The 20,765-nt window shown below is 34.7% G+C and overlaps 4 protein-coding genes across 6 annotated transcripts; 2 read left to right on the forward strand and 2 right to left on the reverse strand.

Moving 5' to 3' along the window:
* Window positions 1–1,826: 1,826 nt before the first annotated feature.
* Window positions 1,827–6,872, forward strand: LOC18593284 (nudix hydrolase 10-like). Of its 3 annotated transcripts, none has more exons than XM_088808569.1 (11): window positions 1,827–2,042; window positions 2,315–2,364; window positions 3,530–3,718; window positions 4,222–4,287; window positions 4,484–4,621; window positions 5,215–5,292; window positions 5,379–5,429; window positions 5,528–5,562; window positions 5,756–5,864; window positions 6,239–6,473; window positions 6,570–6,872. In XM_088808569.1, exons 3-10 carry the CDS (start codon window positions 3,530–3,532, stop codon window positions 6,452–6,454), a joined length of 882 nt encoding a protein of 293 aa, XP_088664695.1. In that variant the 5' UTR covers window positions 1,827–2,042; window positions 2,315–2,364; the 3' UTR covers window positions 6,455–6,473; window positions 6,570–6,872. The 3 variants fall into 3 exon arrangements, with proteins under 3 accessions (XP_088664695.1, XP_088664696.1, XP_088664694.1); XM_088808570.1 differs by having other exon boundaries at window positions 6,636–6,872; XM_088808568.1 differs by having other exon boundaries at window positions 6,239–6,872.
* Window positions 6,873–8,881: 2,009 nt separating this feature from the next.
* On the reverse strand, window positions 8,882–11,480 carry FLA1 (FASCICLIN-like arabinogalactan 1). The gene is made up of 2 exons (XM_007020437.3): window positions 10,496–11,480; window positions 8,882–9,708 (listed from the first exon to the last, which is right to left on the reverse strand). Exons 1-2 carry the CDS (start codon window positions 11,144–11,146, stop codon window positions 9,121–9,123), a joined length of 1,239 nt encoding a protein of 412 aa, XP_007020499.3. The 5' UTR covers window positions 11,147–11,480; the 3' UTR covers window positions 8,882–9,120.
* Window positions 11,481–16,790: 5,310 nt separating this feature from the next.
* TIC20-V (TIC 20-v-like protein) lies at window positions 16,791–17,783 on the reverse strand. The gene has a single exon (XM_018124679.2). It carries the CDS (start codon window positions 17,617–17,619, stop codon window positions 16,969–16,971), a length of 651 nt encoding a protein of 216 aa, XP_017980168.1. The 5' UTR covers window positions 17,620–17,783; the 3' UTR covers window positions 16,791–16,968.
* Window positions 17,784–18,730: 947 nt separating this feature from the next.
* On the forward strand, window positions 18,731–20,744 carry LOC18593288 (Pectin lyase-like superfamily protein). The gene is made up of 4 exons (XM_007020439.3): window positions 18,731–19,093; window positions 19,227–19,961; window positions 20,123–20,261; window positions 20,498–20,744. Exons 1-4 carry the CDS (start codon window positions 18,996–18,998, stop codon window positions 20,717–20,719), a joined length of 1,194 nt encoding a protein of 397 aa, XP_007020501.3. The 5' UTR covers window positions 18,731–18,995; the 3' UTR covers window positions 20,720–20,744.
* The last annotated feature ends 21 nt before the right edge of the window (window positions 20,745–20,765 follow it).

Below are 20,765 nucleotides of genomic sequence, written 5' to 3' on the forward strand. Positions count from 1 at the left end.
ATCTAACTATAGACTTTTACCAACCCATGACCCCATAATTTGTATTGCCACTAAAAAGTTAATTTTTTTAATTAATGCTTGTGCTTTTTATATTAAGTTTTATTATATTTTGATTTAAATAATTATTATAGAGGTTTTATTATATTAAGGATTACGAGTTTGTTATAATGTTTACAAGTTTTATTGTGTTTTAAATTAAATAATGATCATAGGTATTATTATATCGACGTTTACGAGTTTTTTATTGTGTATAAATAATTTTTTTAATGGATGGTTATAAAAATTATTAAAAATTTACTTTTTTTTTAAATTTCAAAAAGTCGACCTGCACGGCTAGATGAATATTCTTAATAAGTTTTTATTTATGAGTACGTAAATGATTAAAATTACGTAATTACTACAAAATACATTTCTCTTTTAGAAAAAATATGGTGGGAGTCTGGGAAAGGCATCATTGTGATTGAAAAACAACCAAAATCATTTCAACTTGAGTAGGGATTTGCAAATTGCTTGGTCAACTCTGTCAAATTCGTTTCATAATCATTAATCTTATACTACCATCTAAACCTAATAATGATTGAAACTCGTAAATTTGTTGGTAAAATCATGATACTATATCTTGACAATTTTGTAGTTGTAACTTATACAATAATAATGAATCGAAACTTATTCTAGACTCTCTCGATGTTAAGGTTTTTTTTAATAGAAAATAGATAAAAAAACCAAACAAAAGGTTAAAGATCAAAACAAAAGACAACACTTTTAAACAATTCATTAGCGATCCAAATTCTTGAACAATACAATCTCACTCATGACAAAAATAAATAAATAAATCATTTATAATACATTTAAAAGGAAGTTCTAAGAAAACTTTCCCGTTTAACTACGTGTCGGTTCAAAAGATACTTAAAAAGGTTTAACAATATTTAAAAAAAATTGAAATTATATTCATGTGAGTTGTAAAGATATAAGCTCTGCATAGACCGTATATGTGAATGTTTGATATTTAACTCATGTATAAGGTACAGGTCATACTCTAATAAGCTAAATACAACACTTGGTGTGATTTTGCTACTTGTAAAAACCATGTCACGTAAGTTTGGCTCGACTCAAGTTGGGTTTAGGTATGTATATTTAAGTTTGAACTTGGTTCGGTTCAATGAACCTATTTTATTAGTAAATAATATATTTAAAATATTTAAATAAAAAATTCAAACTTGATTTTTTAAAAAAATTCAAATAAAAAAAACAAGAAAAAGGTGTTTCAATGAATTGAAAAGTTGGGATGAGACTATGACCTTTTTCAAATATTCTTCTCTAACCTTATAAAAAAGGTTAAAAGGTCGTACTTGAAATCATAAAAACTATCGTAGTCAACATATTAGAAGCAAAAAGATGCAAAAAAGTTGACAAATTGAAAAAAAAAAAAAAAAACAGATATATCCAAGAACAAAAAGAAATAAAAAATGAAATTGAAGAGCCACAAGTACAAAAATACCCCTCACAGACCAGGCTATATGCCAAAAATTGACTAGGCCTTTTTTGTAATTTCGAACTTTAATCCTGACAACGAGTGGATAATAATCTTCAACCCCTTCGGCCCGTATCCGTACGTCGGGCACGTAAGCGAAAGAGAATGAGGGCGGCTGAATGGAGGAGTCCACGTGACATTAGAGAAGGACCTCATTGGCGGAAAAAGACGAGTGGGTGTACGTCAGCATCCACTTAACCGCACCGTAGTTTTCCCCGCATAAATGAATAATTAAAACCCCACCCTTTCCCCGCCAACTATAAATACCATGCAACTATATCGCACTCTTACAACGCGCCAAACAGCACTATTTTATGATTAAGTTTCCCTCTTCATATTCCCGTTTCAGTCGAGAAAAAAAAAAAGAAAAAAAATTAAAGGAAAAAAATCAAAATTGGAATCTGATTCTCTCTTTTTGAATTACTATTATCTTATTTAAATCATTGATTAATCACTGTGAGATTATCCGTTTTCTAGCTTCGAAAACCGCTGCTGTTCGTCTGTTTAGCAGGTAAAGATCTTATTACGTGGCTTGGCATTGGTTTTTGAATCTTTGATGATGATTGATTTTTGATTTTGAAGATCTCGTTTGAGTGAAAAATGTAGTTAACTGGTTTGGAGATAAGATTTTTCCATCTTTTTCCTGTTTTCCAAACGGAGTTTTTGTTTTTTCTACTTAAGATTTAATATGGAGTCAAGCAGAGTTTTCATATTATCTGTGTTCCTTTCTTTTTGAATTACTATCTAATTATTGATTAATCACTGTGATTATCCGTTTCCTAGCTTCAAAAACCGCTACTGTTCTTGGCTCGTGCTGTTCGTTTGTTTAGCAGGTAAAGATCTTACGTGACTTGACATTGGTTTTTGAATCTTTGCTGATGATTGATTTTTTCATTTGAAAATCTCGTTTGAGTGAAAAATGTAGTTAACTCGTTCGGATATAAATTTTTTCCTTTTTTTTTGGGTTTGCCAAACAGAGTTTTCTTTTTTTCCTTCGTAAGTTATTAAAATATTGAGCCAAGTAGAGTTTTCACATTATCTATATTCTTTCTTTTTGAATTGGATCGAACAGAGTCTTACTCTAGCTCAGTATTAGTGCTTTGTTTGCTTTATTTTGCTTATTTTTGTGGACGTACGTACGCATCCATGGTGCACGTGCAAGTACAGCACCGGATTTTGTATGTATTTACGTAAGCATGATATATGATGTATGTATGGATGCATGTATATATATATATGTAGGGGTGCATATATGTATGATATATTTGTGCAAGTACGGCACCGGGTTATGTATGTATTTACCTAAGCATGATGTGTGATTTATTTTCAATCTATTAATCTATGATGATGATTATTTTTTGAATTTAAAGATCTCGTTTGAGTGAAAAATATAGTAACTCGTGCGGATATAAAGTTTTCCTTCTTTTCCGGTTTGCCAATCAGAGTTTTCCTTTTTGTCTTCTTAAGTTATTAAAATATGGAGCCAAACAGAGTTTTCCCATTATCTGTGTTTCTTTCTTTTTGAACTGGATTTAAAAATCAGAGTCTGTCTTAGTGCTTTTATTGCTTATTTTTGTGCACGTGGGTTCGCAACAAGAGTGCACGTGCAAGTATGGGACTGGCTTATGTATATGAATTACGTAAGCATGATGTATGATGTATGTATGCATGTAAGTATATGTATGTATGGATGCATGTATGAAAAGTATATATGTAGGGATGTATAAATGTATGTATGATGTATTTGTGCAAGTACGGCACCGGGTTATGTATGTATTTAGGTAAGCAGGATGTATGATGTATGTATGGATGGGTGTATGAAAAGTATATATGTAGGATGTATAAATGCATGTGTGATGTATTTGTGCAAGTACATACATATGTATGCTTGGATGTATTAATATTCAAGGAATTTAGTTTTATTTTTGTTTTGTTATTTTGGTACCTTATCTTATGAATTGATTTTGAGAATTGGATATTTATTGATGATTGGAGCAGATGTCGATTTCAGTGGATTTGTTGGAGGTAGTTGAAAGCCGTCTGTGCGAAAATGGAGTTTGTCATGTTGAATTGCTTCCTGCGATCAATGACGACCATGGAGGTGTCATTGTGGAAATGAAGGAACATATGGACTCTGACACCTTTGTTACTCGGCTGAGAGCTTCCATGCTGAAATGGAAGCAACAGGTGAAGTTTGAGATGGATATGTGCTTATTGCTTTGCTGAATGCCCTTAAAAAAGTTTGCTGAGATGCTTGCTAGAATTGAACAATGCAATTTATATGTGCAAGTTCTTATTTGTTAGTTTTTTTGTAATTTTGATGGAACATAATTGGGAGATAAGTCTAATATTGAATTGTTTTTAGCTGACCTCAACTTGTGAGTGTTCATCCAGAGCCAACAATTTTACTCTGTTGAGGATTTTTCTAAAGTAGCAAAGAGGAAGTTTGGTTTTATTTAGATTCTGAACTAGCTATCTAAGTGATCGATTGATGTTTTGTGGTGATTGTGATGTGAATAAAATGAACATATCTTTTCTTCAATAATTGCTGCTACTGTACAATTGAGGATTGTTAGTTGCATAATCAAGTTATTAATCATCCTCCAGAAATGTGATGAAAGGTCGACTTTTTAAGTTTCTTTGTTTGACTTTTATCAGTATATTCATATTATTTGGATTTTAATATGCAGGGTAAAAGGGGAGTCTGGATTAAATTGCCTATTGGACTAGTACATCTTGTTGAAACTGTAGTGAAGGTAATCTATACTCATGTTTTTCCATTGCCTAGTCTCAACTTGTAGAGTAAAACTTCGGATATATGTTTTAGCTTCATTTGGATATTGACCTTTGATATTGTTGACTATTGTCTGTTGCCCATTTTATCTCTTGATATTGATTATTATGATGTCTTGACTGTCAAGTTCTGTTTGAAACACATCACATTGATTTTAGGAGGGGTTTTGGTACCACCATGCTGAACCAAGTTACCTCATGCTCGTTTATTGGATTCCAAAGACACCTAACACTATCCCTGCAAATGCAACACACCGAGTAGGTGTTGGTTCAATTATCTTGAATGATAAAAGAGAGGTACTCACTTAACTTCAGTTTGCTTTCTTTAAAAAAAAAAAGAAAAAAAAGATTATTTGATTGTTTTTACAGCGAATTTAGAACTTGTTAATTGGTTTTCTTCCCTTTGGTACTTCCTGCTAAAATTTTCATTTGAATCTGGCCGGTGGTTAGATATCTGACAATATTCTAGAGGACACATTTTCTAATAGATTTTATGTATAATGTATCCCTTACAGGCAATTGCTTTCCAAAGGTTTCACACATTTGAATATTCAAACTTCTAATCTATGTCATCAAATTAACTGTGAACCCAATAGATAGATGCAATATTCAACCCAATAAGTTCACTGTAACTGATGCAGCAGTTCAGAAGTTCATGCTTACATCTAAATGGAGTTCCTTTCCACAGACTCACACGCTGTTTATCATCAGAGTTTTTTCAGCAGAAACTCTTAACGTTTTTTATTACCTATGAGTGTAACCCCACAATCTAGCTTTCTTCTCAAGCGTACTCATATTATAAGTGGTGATGGTATAGGTTTAACTATTGTTTTGAGATCAACCTGGTTGTTTCATAGCCGGTTCTAAATCTGAATCCTCTTGGCTGATAGGTGCTTACAGTTCAGGAAAAAAGTGGTCGATTTCACGGAGCAGGCTTATGGAAAATTCCTACTGGAGTTGTTGATGAGGTAGTCCCAGTGTGTCATCATGAGGATCTCCTAAAAACTTAACTTTGTGTTGCTATCAAATAATAAATGAGCTCTTCTACATACAGGGTGAGGACATATTTACGGCTGCTGTAAGAGAAGTAAAAGAAGAGACAGGAGTAAGTGATGAGTGTGTATAAACATATGTTGTTCTTACAACTAGTATTACATACGAGTGTTAATGGCTTTGTGAAACCACTAATTTTTCCTTTTTCAGGTTGACACAGAGTTTGTGGAGGTCCTCGGATTCAGGTATGCCATGCTTACTCATCATGGATAACTTTTCCCATGTGTGTGGATTATTCATAATCATGTCTTTGAATTTTTCAAGAGTTCTTCACACTTTGTTGACATTGCTTTTCCCAGATTTATATAAGTTTTAGTACCCTATCATACTCCCGCCTTTAATGAATTCTTTGTTTTGACATCCCGTTCTTATATTCAGACAATCACACAAGACATTCTTCGGCAAGTCAGATCTACTTTTCTTATGCATGTTGCGTCCACTATCGTTTGACATCGAGACACAAGAGCTGGAAATTGAAGCAGCCCAGGTACAACTCATATTTCCTTCATTCATTACCCTGAATCAAGACTACGTATAAGTATACCACCACTTTTCAGAAACCTGATGCATGTAGGCCTGCCATTTATTTTCTACAATATTAACCAACACAAGATTGCCAATAATTGCAGTAAAGCCCCTTTCCTTCCTGCCTTGATTGCAGTTAATCTTCAGAACCTGACTGAAAATGAAAAGATATTATACTCCTGTCCACACCATATTCCTGCCTCTGATTGTTATCTATTAATTTAGCCTTTGTTGCTCTCTGGGTGAATGTTCACTAAGAATGAGGAAGCCAGGATTTCCATACATGCATTTGCTAAACATCTTTCTTCTCCCATGTTTGCCCTTTGTTCTCCGCAGTGGATGCCATTTGAAGAATATGCAGCCCAACCTTCCGGCCAGAAGAATGAGCTTTTCAGATACGTAAATCAAGTATGCTTAGCAAAGTTAGGCAGAGGCTATGGTGGGTTTTCTCCACAGCCTACCATATCAATGTTCTGTGACTGCGCCCAACCAACCTACCTTTATTTGAACAACAAGGATCTGGACAAGTCTAGGTCTGCTGGCAACCCATGAAAGCAAAACTGGGTTGATAGTACGTACCATACCGTCTACTACACAACTCTCTCTATATATATATTTTTTTAATTTATTGATCCCTTATTTCTCCCTCCTCTCTTTTATCTCTTAGCGATGAAGAGAAACTACATCAGTGGCAGAAAGGTCTTAGTCATCTCATATATAATTTGGTTTACAGAATACAGATCATATGTCTGACAAATGCGGACAATGAATGGGAACACCAATCTGAATAGGCTCAATTTAGATAATAGCTTTGCTACAAGAAATAATACCCCGAGGTAATTTTAGCATCTTTTTCCCTTTGGGATCAAAATCTTCTTATGTTTTTGATTTGTTGCAACAATATATTGTATTACCATATATCGTCAATATATGTTGACTTGAATGGCAGAATTGCCTTTTTATATGATTAGCCTGCTTGTTACATATATTCATGAAATGATGTTTACATGGCTTCTCCCCTTATACGATTGCTTTATTTCATATGTTGTTTCCATCCTTAGTTCCTATGAAACTGTTGACGTAGAACACCCTTAAACATGGATCAGTTACGTATACGTTTCTTATTTAGATCAATAAGTCAGGTTAACTGAGAAATGATTTGTCTTCACCTTTAGATCCATCCAAACCCAAGTTAAGCTTCTAGACTACCTCTTCATAACGATGACAGGTGGTCTGCCAGGCGGCATTAAACCCGGAATTGCAGTAGGAAAAGATGGAAAGATCCAATGCAAACTCTGTAGAGAGAGAGAGCTTAGGTTATAAGTGTTGTCTTAATTTTACTTTCTATCCATATCCCATAAAACTCACTCATTGTCAGATTAATCTTCCCCTGAAAGGATGAATCTCTTTCCAGTATTTGTCTTCCTTGTGGCACTTTCCTCATCTCCCTTCAACCTTGGTTACATGGTTTTAGGGGAGGCCGATTCTAGTGAAGTCTTGCCTTCACCTACTCTTTGCTTGAACTGCACAGTATGTCAACAACCATGCCTTCCTCCCTCACCACCCTCACCGCTTCCTGGTTACCCTTCCTACGGAGCCCCACCACCACCCCCATCTCTTCCCACCTATAAAGCACCGCCTCCACCCCCACGTCCAGGTCAACCCAACAGTCCACCACCTCCAGAACAGTGCCCCCCCTCCAATCCAAATCCATACGTATATCAACCTCTTGAAGACCATTCACCTACCCCTTACATGCCCCTCTCCACCTTTCCCATTGCAATACTGTTACTATCATTTGCTGTTTTATTTTAGCTGATCTGTGCACTAATTTTCTAGTTTCGTTTGTCAACCAAAGTACCGAAAAAATCTCCAAAAAAACATTTGTAGTTGTTTGTAATAAAAGTGATGTTAATCGGTTTATTTCAGTTCCTTTATCCTCTGAATCATGTTTCTATGAATCGGTTTGCGGTTTATGCATGTTCCTGAGAGGTAGAAAACATGTAAGGCTGTGTTTGTCATTTACTAACTTAGATCCCCAAATGGCCTCCTCAATTCACTTCTCGCAGGGTACTGCGGTATTTTTCTTCTTTTTATTATATTTTTTCACTCTTTGCTTAGACTTACTCCCATATCTTTGGGCCCATAAGCTTGAGAGAACCTGTTTGGATTTCTAAATCAGATTACATTCATTTAGTTTAGGCTCTATATGTATTATTGAACGGTTGCTTCGATTGGGTTAGATTCCCCTTTCCTTATCGCAAGACCACACTGACATTATTGGGCTTCCTCATCTACATGAATTTTTCCTATTTATATTTGAATTATACACTTTCAATAATTAACTAAATATACGATCATATCGCTTTTTAATAATATTGTATTTAATCATACAATATGTATTGATACAAATAATTTTAAATTCTCAACACATGGTCATAATATATTCGAATACAAAATAGCCTTATTGCTTACGATACCTTGATACGATTGAATATTTTCAGCAATTAATTAAATACGATACAACATATCAATCCATATTATTGTACAGGTCGAAAGTGCTATATTCTTTTTTTGTTTTTTTAAATTCGAAGGTGCTATATGCTTGATCCCTTATAAATAATGCATGTGTAACTTGAAAACCCGTAGAAATAAATTAGAGTACGGTAAGTCCAAGCAATCTTAGGCTTGAACATCCTTTCGTTTTTTCTTTGATTTAAATTCATAGATGACGATAGGTAAGAGGCAATTTAAACTTTGAAGAAAAATTGGGGAAGGGGTTGGTGATTCCTCTTATTTATGATCATGCGAACCCCCTTCATAAATGAAAGATTGTGATTTAGATAAGGGGAGCGTTGATTGTTTACTTCAAACAAGAACTGAGTCATCAAAAAAAAAATCACTAGACACAAACCTTTAATTGCTATCACCAGACCATAACATCAAAACTTGCTCGGGGTGGGGGGGATAAAACCATCATAACAAATGTGTATTACTAGATCTACAGTGACAAATGGGAATAATCAAACTTACATCCAGCAAAAAGGAGAAGAATAGAAAAACCACAAACCTTTGTTTTAACCTATAATTTGATAACTCATCACACACTAAAACAAATATGAGAAAAAAAAAAAAAAAAAAAAGAAAAGAAACTAAGCACACCACTTATTTCTCCGAAACAGAAAAATGAGGAAGACAAAATTAAACTAAGAAATAACTTACAGCAACAAAGAGACTAGCAAGAAACTCAAACCAACAGCAGCAAACCTTCCAGCTTCAAGACTTGCAGCAGCATTGTCATCATCTGCTGTCTGATCAGCCGGGTCGTCATCCGGTGACTCAGCCGGTGAGTCTGATTCCGATGCCGGTGCTGACTTGGACTTGGACTTGGATTTGGATGCCTTTGGTGCATCTGCTTCCATCTCTGGGGCTGGTGCTGGTGCTGGAGTGGGCGCTGCCTTGAACAACTCACTGGGCATCAGGACCTTGTCAATTGTGTAGATTGCTACTGGCTGCTCGTCGAGCAAAGTCCCCGTTATCTTCACGGTGTTGACTTTGGTCTTTAGTGTCACCTCTTCACCCTCATTTTGCACAGTGAAATCAAACTTGCTTGCTCCATCGGTAGCTAGTGTGTTCATGATTCCATTTTTGGATTTCAACGTGGATAGTGATTGGTACACAGGCACGCCGAAGAATTCGAGGAAAGACGATTGCTTGGAGGCTGTTAAGTTCTTGTACTTCGGTAAAAAGGCTTTAAATGGATCATCCAGAGGGCAGAACACAGTCAATCCTCCATTAACATTATCCTAGAAGTGAGCATAATAACAGCTTCATTAGTCAAAAACGCTTCACTAGAACAATCTACAATAGGTGAAAAATCTAGGACAAACACAAGAGATCATGAAGTAACAAACAAGCAGAAAGTCAATAAAATTTACACTACAAAGTACAAACACAATTCACACAGATCTGTTTCCCCTTTCCAGATACTTCGACCCGAAGAAACATCCCCGAAAAATGCATAACATAAGATTAGATCTCACAACATACTAGCACAAGTGAAAGAACAATGCCTTTCCTTCGAAATCGGTTTATGGCTTTATTCTATTACTACAAGCTTCGAACCTAAACATCCTGAAAATGCATAACATGAGAGCAGATCTCACAACATACTAGCACAAGTGAAGAACAATGCCTTTCTTTGGAAATCGGTTTATGGCTTTATGCTATTACTACAAGCTTCTAACCTAGTTTTCTCCATTGCCATCCCGAACCACTTAAACCTATTTCCACTCCATATCTAAGTCAATGTCCAGAACAACAACTGTCTACGTGTTTACATAATCTGGTTCCCAGTATTCCTCAATAGGGGTAGTGTTAAAATCCAGAGCAGAATGTGCAAGTGCTTGTGTCCAAACACACTTTAATGCTCTACAATTTGAAGATTTTGGCATCTAATTAGAAAGGAAAAAAAAAATACCCAGATCTAGATTTACTTCATCCAAGTCCTTGTCCAGAAAATTCACATAAAAAAGACAAAAAAATTTGAAATTTTGAAATATTTCAAATCAGAGTACTAAGTTTTCAGCTTACCTCATATGTTCCAATGGCTTCATGGTTTGCTAGAAGAGTATCAGCAAACACTTTACATCCATGAGCTGACATAATCCCAGTAATGTTCAGCTCACTTGGGCCTGGAGTGGGAGCTTCAGCTACAGCAGAAGGCAAGGCCTTGCTGATCTGAATCACAGATATATTGTAAGGAAGTTCCTCAACAGATTTCACAAAGAAAGAATCCAATTTCCCACCATTGTCTTCAGCTCCAAACCCAACTTTCCCACCTTTGAAATCTGTTATGTTGACAAACCCTGCGACCCCTGGAGCCACCCCGGTGGCTTGGAACATAGTGGCTGCCAGTGCAGTGCCATTCCTGATCTGGTGAAGCTTCTTCGTACCGAAGTAGTCGAGGAGGACATGGAGGGAGAGGATGTTCTTGAGGGTGTAAATGGAAGGGTTTGTAGCTAGGAGAGATGACATGGCCGCGTTGTCCAGGGCAAGGACAGTGATGGTGGTGCGTCGGTTGATCTCCGAAGCTAAGTGAGTCAGAGTGAGGTAATGGTTGAATGTTGATAAAGATGGGTGCTTTGCTAGTAGACGTGTTACGTTGTGGCCATTAGAGGTTTGGAAGAGAAGAAAAACAGAGAAGAAAAGAAGAAGAAGAACAAGGTATTGTCTCTGCTGCATTGCTGCTGTTTTGTTCTGTTTTTTCCTTCGGTGTTCTGTTCTTTTTGATGAAGTGAAGGAAGCAGCTAGAAAAAGCCACAGTTTTGTAGTGTTTTTCTGTATAGAGTAAGGTTATAGCCTGTAGGGGGGGAGGACGTGGGTGGGCAAAGAGGCTTGAAATGAGGTTAAATTACAAAGGGAGCCACTGTACTGGTGGGAAAGTGGGGATCAAAGGGAGGGCCAGGTTTTAGCATGTGGTTGTGACCTTGTAAGGGTGTTCTACCATAGCTAAAGACCAGAGAAGGGTTTGTTTGCAGAAATGGAGTTGGATTTTGGTTAAATTACTAAGTGAGCCACTAGACTATGCTTTGGTTTAGAGAGAGAGAGGGGGGGGGGGGGGAGGTGTTTGTGAGTTCGAGTGGGGAAGAAGGAGAGTGACATTAGAGGAAAGATGAGACATAAAAGGGAAAAATGATTATGCTGGAGTATTGAGAGGGTAGTAGCAGTAGGGTTGGATTTTGCCACCAATTGCAACTTAAAAAATGATTTACATTTTCTTGTAGGGGCATACTAACCTATGCTTTAGTTCAAAGAAACTGATTTGAATCTAGATAGAGACAAACTTAAAAACTAGGTTTCTCGTTTTTTCGAGATTCTATTAACAAGTAATCTCATAACAATCTTGTATAAATTATACAATAATAATATTCTAATTAATCTTTAAAAAAAAAGAAATATAATACACCCATCATTGGTCCCCAAAAACCCTAGTTTCGAATCTTCTATTTTCGAAGTTATAAGCTAGAAAAGAGTAGAGTAATAAGTCACCTAAAAGCATAGGTGAGTTCCAATAATTAAAAGGAACAAGAAAAGCTTTTGTTGTTGTAGCTTCAAAAAAAAACTTTTGGCAACCATGATCATGTCTTGGGTTAAGCTTTGTGCTTCTAATATGCATTACTTCCATTACATTAAGCATAGATCAAGGTCTTCTATGAACATTATATTAAAATGGCAATTAAAAAAAATATGATGCTAGGCACTTGCGTGTAGATGGTAAGCTCTGCCGGCCAAAAAGGGTGTGCCAAGGGAGGAAAAGAGAGAGGCATTGGGGGAATAAATCAAAATGAAAGATTTGAGTAAAGGAGGAGAAGCTGACAGATCACGTGCTGGTTAGCATCTCTTTCATCAGATATCCAAAGGCATTTCCTTTTAAAAGCCATTCATTAAATTATACACCATAAACCATTTTGCAAGCATAGAATATATATGACCTCTTTCCAGGTTTCCATCTCTCTTTTTTTTTACATGATTTTATTTTTTTTTTCATTTTTTTAATTCAACAGAGATTACGAATCTTATTAATTAACATAATCATGACAAAAGAAATTAGATTTACATGTCGATTAATTCATACATAAAAATGAAGCATTTTTTAAACATTCAATATAATATCTGAAAAAATTAAATAAAAATAAATATTTAAAGAAGAAAAGAATATTTCATTCGAACTATTACCAAAACGACACTGGGAAATTTTTCTCAAGTATTCTTTCAGATGCTTCTAATGCAAACTTTTTTGTTACATAGTTTCTCTCAAAATGAAATTATTATTAAGGTTTTTTTAACAAAATATCATGTTAATCACACCAATCATTGGCGGTCAATTTTGTTGATTCCCAACAATATGGATCCATCTCCACCGTCCGATTGAAGATCAGATGCCGAATTCGATTGTCGGCGCAGGATCAAGATGGTCATGACTTCCACGAGAAAATACCCGGTCAATGTTGTGGCATTCTCGTAGTTTGATCCAAAGTAAGAGGGCAATTGGATAAAACGAGAGGGACTTGAGTTAAGTAACTTTAGTTAACATACAGGGCCAATGCTTCGTGCTCCAAAAACAGCCAGGCTGGAAACTGTTCAATCAGGTGACGCCACGTGGACGGAAAGTGTTCGGCTTCGTGACGTTAGCCATAGCCCCTCCACCGACAAAAGGCTCCATGGCTTAGTTGTATGCATGATGAAAATTTTCGACAAGTACTTAGCAACTTTTCACCGTGTTTGAGTTACTCTAACACCAAGACATAATTGCGTAAAAATAAATCAGGCGTTGACTTGCTGACAACTTGGTTTGGTTTTTTTTTTTTTTTTAATTTATTTGTTTATTAAAAGTAAAAATTAAGTTAAACAAAATTTTAAAAGAAAGTACTTTTTTTTAAAGAACAAAATTACAAAAAAAACTCTAAAAAATAATTTTTTCTTCTCTTCTTTTAAAAATATACTAATTTTTTCAAAAAATATTATTTTCTCAATCAACCTTCCTCTTCTCTTCCTCTCTCTACAAATCACCCTCCTTCAATAAAAAATACGATATTCCTCTTCTTTATCTCTCTACAAATCACCCTCTTTCAATAGAGAATCACATCTCTCTCTTCTTTATCTCTTTATAAAAATTAATAAAAAAACTCAATAATAAAATAGTAAAATTTAATTTTTTTTATTTTTACAAAAATTAAGATAAAAAAAAAACTCAAAATTTAAAGCTGAATTCAAGTACTATTTAAAAGATTTCTCTATTCTCCATAAAAAAAACTAATACTAGTACTATTATATAAGTTTAAAAGTTATTTCATTTTTTATATATATTTTTATTTTTAACATCTAAAATCATATAAACTTATTCCGCTTAGGTGATTGAAAATGATAAAAATATTTATTATAATAATTTTAATCAAAATTAAAACTTATATAATTTATTTTACTGGACAGTTTATCAAATAATTTTAATTTAACTTTAAAAGTTATTATTTTTATAAAAACTTCATAATATTTTTTAAATTAAAAAAATTAAATCAAAAAAGCTCTTAACGTTGTTGTCGTGAGAGAGCGTAGGAGAGTGCAGAATTGATTATAATATTTTGATTTACATTTAGTATTATATAGTAATAGTGTCCGAATTTCATATTTAAAAGATAAAAATATATTTTATAAAACAATCATATTAAAAATTTGACATTTATAAAAATAAAATTTTCAAAAAATTAAAATATGCTATAAAAATTCTGACATTGATGCTATGAACTACTTACTTATGGTGAACCGTAATGCCAGAATCGATCCATGTATTGATAATCTTTGGTGGCAGTACCAATCCATGTACTGGTAATTAGATTAAAATCTCCTTTCATCGAGACCAATACGAAATTGAGTTTTCTTTTTAAAAAAGTTTACATAGCCTGAAATATTTTAGATTGATTAAAACCCTAAATAGGTGGAATATCAAAAAAAATTCATTTCTTAACAAATGACCAAAAAATAAAAAACAGTACTCCTAATTTATTATTATTATTATTTTTTTATAAATTCAAGTAAATCTTTATTATTACTCATTCAATTAATACCTTGGATAATTTTTATTCTCGATATTTCTTGTGAATTTGAAAGTAAGGTATCACATCTCTCTCCTTATATAATTTATTTTATTAATTAATAAAATTTTAATAAAATAACTAAACCCTGCGAGAATTTTCAGCATATAAAAACGGTAATCAATTAAGATTTAGTTTCTCCTACACCAAAGTGAGAAATAACAAAAGGAATACTACAAATATTTATCCCACACCATGATTGGGAAAAAAAATCAATATTATAATATATATTCATAAGGAGACAAGCCAATGATTAAATAACTTTTATAGTATGTTTTTTTTTTAATTGGATGATGGCTACAAGTTTTGAGGTATGCCTCATCCACCTAATACAATAATATTTTTCAATTGAATAATGGTCAAGCATGCCTATAGTCAAAAAATGCAAACCCCCAATTCAAATTTCAAAATCAACCAACCAAATTAAATTTAATATACTATATATTTAATTGTAAATAAATAAACCCCATAAAACATTGCCTATGTCTAGTTTCTATTTCATGGTAGAGGGCAGCAACCACATGGAAAATGGGCATTAAAGAATCAAAGAGGAGGGACCAAAACAGATCTAAGAACAAAGAGCAGGCATAAATTTATCATAAAGTTTGCACTTTATGAATCATTGAATCATAATTGATGTATAACCATAAAGTGTTTGTGGTTCATGTAGCTGAAATCTTATATGCTGATGGAAATAATAAAGAAATCCCTACCTTCCTCCAGCCAAACCAAACCAAATAAGAGACACATAACATCAAAAGTTGACTTAGATTTGATGTTGAAAGTATGAATTGGACGCCATTAAGTTTCTAATCTGAAACATTAGTTTTGTTTATATTATGGTATAAGTGGTTGGTAGGCCCCCACCCCTACGGCAAACCAATAGTTTCCATACACGTGTTCTTGATCAGATCCACCGAAATGTTGATACTGACTAGTGTATAAACCCAAATTGTCAAAGTAGAATAATCAGATAACTAGGTGATTTCCCCAATTTAATTTTTCTAGTACTTTCATTATAGTTCCTGAAATCCCTAAGCAGAGCTTGAAACAAAATCAATATGAACGTTCCAACATACCAACGAAGAAGATGATGCCAGACAAAAGTAGGTTCCAATGACACCTAAATCTTTGACTAACTGAAATAGAAAAGTGGGAAAGATGACAATTTTCTCACATGGCTAATGTGTGACTTTATATGGAAGTCAAGGAATCATGTTAAGGGTTTGAGATATGCTAAGGAATCTTATAAATTATTTAAATTGACAGGGAAAGAAAGAACTTTGGAAAGAGACTTCATTGACAATAATCTCTGGGTTTTTTGCTTTGTTTGGAGGATGGTAAAGGAAAAAAGGAGAGAAAGAAAGTTTAATCTAATGGTTTAGCCATAAAGTAAGAAAGTGATTACAAAGCTTACTCAAAGTAATTTTGCTAGTAAATAGTAAATAGAAATCAAAGTGACTCAAAGGAGTTATAAGGGCTGGTGGCTACCTCTTTTTCCTTTTGAGTCAAAGACTCTTGGATGTTGTTGAGCCAGGTCCAACAACAATGGGCATTCAACCCAGATCTATGGGGTTTGATTGAAAAAACTTACCTTTTTAGATGGGCTTTCTTGATACTCTACCATGAACAACAATCTCTTTTTAAGGCCTTGATAGCCAGAAAAGCAAACTTAAAGAGGAAGTTCTTCTCTAGGAACACACTCTTGTTCTTTCTACTTAAGATTTTCAATTTTTGAGGCATCGTAATTCTTGACAGGTTTTGCAACAACTAGAAATCAAGTTCTTCACTTGTGTTTGTCAGTATGATTCCACGAGCATAATGATTTAAAGCTTCTAGTCATTATGCAAAAGCAAGTTTCAATGGCCAATGTGCTAGCATTTTTTGCAAGCTCTGTTTCAATTTTGGTTCAAAAGAGAAAGGGTGAGGAAAGTTTCAGTATCCCACAGTACTAGAATAAATATAACAAGACTATGCAATGCCAGAAGAAAAACAAAGCAACTATGAAAGAGCAAGAAGCGTGACAAACCTTACCAGAATCTATAAGAAAATGGGCTTATATGGAGTAACATGCACCAAGGAGAGATGGGTTCTGAATATGCATTCATCCAAGTCTGGCAGTGTTGCAAATTTGCCAGTCTACAATTCAACTAATCTTATCAAACATTATCTATCAATAAAAGAACAAATGAATAATCTTATCAAACATTAATACCAGCCATCAAATGTATGAAGAGTAAAGAAAACCAACAATCATTGACTGAATTTCATAATTTTTTTGTTTATTTAACAATAATGACAGCATCTAATGCATATCTTTCCTTCTCTTTTGGCCAAGAAAATCGAGATGCCAAATTTTCTAACACTTAAATCTCGGTCTAAACAACAATTGATTAGCAGAATCAGAAAAGGCCATCAAAGAACTTGCCTATCAGCAGCTTCAGCGACAATTGGCAATCTTGGCAACTGCCCGAACAAGCAAGAAGAGGAACCATAAATCAAACAAACCAAAAGGAACAAAAACACAGTGCTATCCAGGCTCATCACCAAATCCAAACCCAACCCATCTCTTGGATTGAAAGTCCTCTCCAGGAGATCAGGAAAAATCAACAAAACATCAAGCACGATAGCCTGCATAGTGTTAAACCTCACATACCTACTAAACTTCGGATTCCTAACAACCACAAAGTACAAAGTCAAAAACACTAAAAACCCATTCAAAGGAAAGCTTTTGAACACTTTTATAGCTGGGAAGAGTGGTTGTATAAGCACTTGAATTGGAGTGAACTGTGTTATAACGTACTTGCCATACTGTACGCCATCAAAGAAGGGATAAAAATAACATATTGCTGAAATTAGCCTGTCAGGGCCATCAGCTGAGTCATCACCTTTAGCTTGGGCTATGAAAAGTTTTCTTCTTGTTGGGTTATTTTTTTGGTTGGGAAAGTTTGTTATGGTGAAAAAAGATGGATGCTTTTTGAGAGATGAAATTGAAGTGGAGTAATGGGTTTTCTGTGATAAGGATAGAGGAGTTGGTGGTGAAGAGAGAGGATTGAATAAAAGCATCCTGCTTTCGAAGATCTTTGGGTTGTTTTGGATGTAAAGTGGAGATCTTGCCGAAGCTTAGAGCACAGAGGGAAAAAGAGAGGAGAAGAGGGGAGGAAAGGATATGAAAAGGCCTTGGCTATCGCTGCTATTGCGTTATAGTTGAGCAAAGAATATCTACCTCCCTGAAATAAAATAAATTTGGGGGAAAAGAAAATGGTCAACGTATTTGTGAAGACAAAAAGCTCTATTTTACACTACTAATTTCTATTATTCCTTTAAAATCAAGTGATGATTATTTAAATGATTAAGAAAAAATATCCAACATTTCTCTTGGAATATTCTAAGATAAAAAAGACTGTTTAGGATCTTGACATAATATTATGCTTGAGAAAATAAAAGAGTTTTTAAGTGATTTTTTTATATTCATAAAAGCAGAGTTCCAACTTTATTTTTCGAGACAGATCAATTATTCAATCAGATGCTTGAATGTAATAACATGCCATTTAATTTTAGATCTCACAATAGGCAAAAGAATAATTCGGACATAAAGAGCAACCACGTTTCTTTCCAATGAGTAAATGTTCATTACCATTACTAGCAGTGCTTACTAATATTCACCGCTGCAGACGTATAGATTGAGATTAATTCATTATTCTTTGATATATACTATATGCTTTTGTACAATAATTTAAGACATTTATTTTCTAGAATTACAATATTTTTTTCCACTAAACTCTTAATTTTTAACAGGACCTAAATAAGATTTTAATTTTTGATTTATACTTAAATAATTTTTTTATTTTAATAAAAAATAAATTATCATCAAATTTAATTTTAATTAACATTTTTTATTCAATTGATATATAATTGGCGCAGCCGACGCACATGACCACATTAGTTGTCAAGTGACCATGTCAAGTTGTCAGCTGATATATCACATGGACATAAAATTTAAAAATTCATTTAAATATAATAAAAAAGAGAATCTTAATTAAAAAAAATATCATAGTACAAGTGTAAATGATAATATACTGAAGCCTAAAGGATAATATAGACGCATTTCCTTTAAAAGACAAATTCCTGCGCTATTACACCCGACAATATACTGAAGAAAAAACTACTAATGCAAACATAAACCAGGCTCGATGATTTCAATGTTGTAAAGCCTACAAAAACCACTCAAAATAAACAGAAAAAAAGCACTATGAACCTAACTATTCGGTCGCCATTTACAGCCGAAGCTCTTCCCTCTCAGAAAGCAAAGAACAAGGCGGGTAGCTATATGGAAAAACTAACCAGCTTTTCACAGCATCATTCAATTCCTAGGCTTTATATATCCATACCTTTGGGTCATCCCTATGTTGTAGTTCTAGCAAAAGCTTCCTGTTTATGAGATGCCGACATTATACCTCTTCTCCCTAGTCATATTCTTACATGCTGCCTCAACATTCTCCAGACATCTACCAGAGGAGGTATCAGAAGAAGCAGGAAGGTAAGCCCCTCCTCCGGCTAGCTTCATTTTCAACCTAATGGTCTCAATTTCTCGAAATTTAGTACCTATTTTAGTTCTAAAGCTCCTGTTTTCTGACTTGTTTAGAGTTGTCTATGCTATGGCATATAAACAGGTACTACTCAACAAGGCAGTTGGACAGGGAACAATGCAGAACTGGTAACCCTATGGATGACTGCTGGAGGTGTGACCCTGAATGGGACACCAACCGGATAAGGCTAGCTGATTGTGCAGTTGGGTTCGGGAAAGATGCTATTGGGGGAAGAGATGGTGAAGTTTATGTAGTAACAGATTCTGATAACGATGATCCCGTAAATCCTACCCCAGGCACACTTCGTCATGCTGCCATTCAAGAAGAACCGCTATGGATCATCTTTGATCATGACATGGTCATAATGCTAAAGGAACAACTCCTGATCAACTCATACAAGACCATCGACGGGAGAGGACATGATATCCAAATAGCACATGGACCATGCATAACCTTACGCAATGTGAGTAATATCATCATACATAATATCTACATACATGACTGCTTACCCTCAGGATATGCCACGGTGTGGGATCCATCACTGCAATACACAACAAGTGGTGGATCCGATGGGGATGGGATCTCAATATTCAGCTCGAGGGATGTGTGGATTGATCACTGCACACTTGCAAATTGTTATGATGGGCTTATTGATGCAACGTATGGTTCAACAGCGATAACAATCTCTAACAACTATATGCTACATCACAATGAAGTCATGCTCATGGGTCATAATGATGACTTCCTTGATGACAAGAACATGCAAGTAACTATTGCCTTCAATTACTTTGGGGAAGGCCTGGTTCAGCGAATTCCCAGGTAGTATTCACCGACACCTACACCTATAGCAGTATGCATACACAAAGTATAGCATGATGATGCTTCATCATCAACACTTTATACCTATAACAATGATGTATGCTTCATCATCAACACTTTATACCTATAAAAACTCTAAACATATTGCCAAAATGTTTCAGATGCAGGCATGGGTACTTTCATATCGTCAACAATGTATACAGTGGTTGGGAGATGTATGCAATTGGTGGAAGTGCCAGCCCGACAATCAATAGCCAAGGGAATGTCTACATAGCATTAGACAACAATTCTACAAAGGAGGCAAGTTTCTCTACCCAAATGTAGCTACACTAACTCCATCCATTATATGAAATAGCAAGCCCAACATGGGCCTAGAGCATATAAGAGCAAGAAGATAGAGGAAAAAACTTATGGAAAACTGGCTGTCCTTTCTCTTAAAATATCTAAGATAAAATTTGAATACCATGTACCTCAACCTCTTCAAAAATGTACTCCATTAGCTTCCATGTGTTCTCAATAATATATTTTTTAATCAGGTGACAAAACATGAGAACTCATTAGATGAAGAGTGGAAGAGCTGGAATTGGAGATCAGAAGGAGATATGATGCTCAATGGTGCTTTCTTCACACCTTCTGGAGAAGAAGCTTCAGCAAGTTACTTAAAAGCATCAAGCATGGCAGCAAAACCACCTTCACTTCTAACAAAGACGGCTCAATATGCAGGAAGTCTAATTTGCCAAGTAGGACAATTGTGCTAATATCTAGCCAACCAAATTTTCTACTTGTCTATACCTTTGGTTATTT

The sequence above is a fragment of the Theobroma cacao genome, chromosome 7 (assembly GCF_053813885.1).
Source record: "Theobroma cacao isolate CCN51 chromosome 7, ASM5381388v1, whole genome shotgun sequence".
In the NCBI taxonomy this organism is placed as follows: Eukaryota; Viridiplantae; Streptophyta; class Magnoliopsida; order Malvales; family Malvaceae; genus Theobroma; species Theobroma cacao.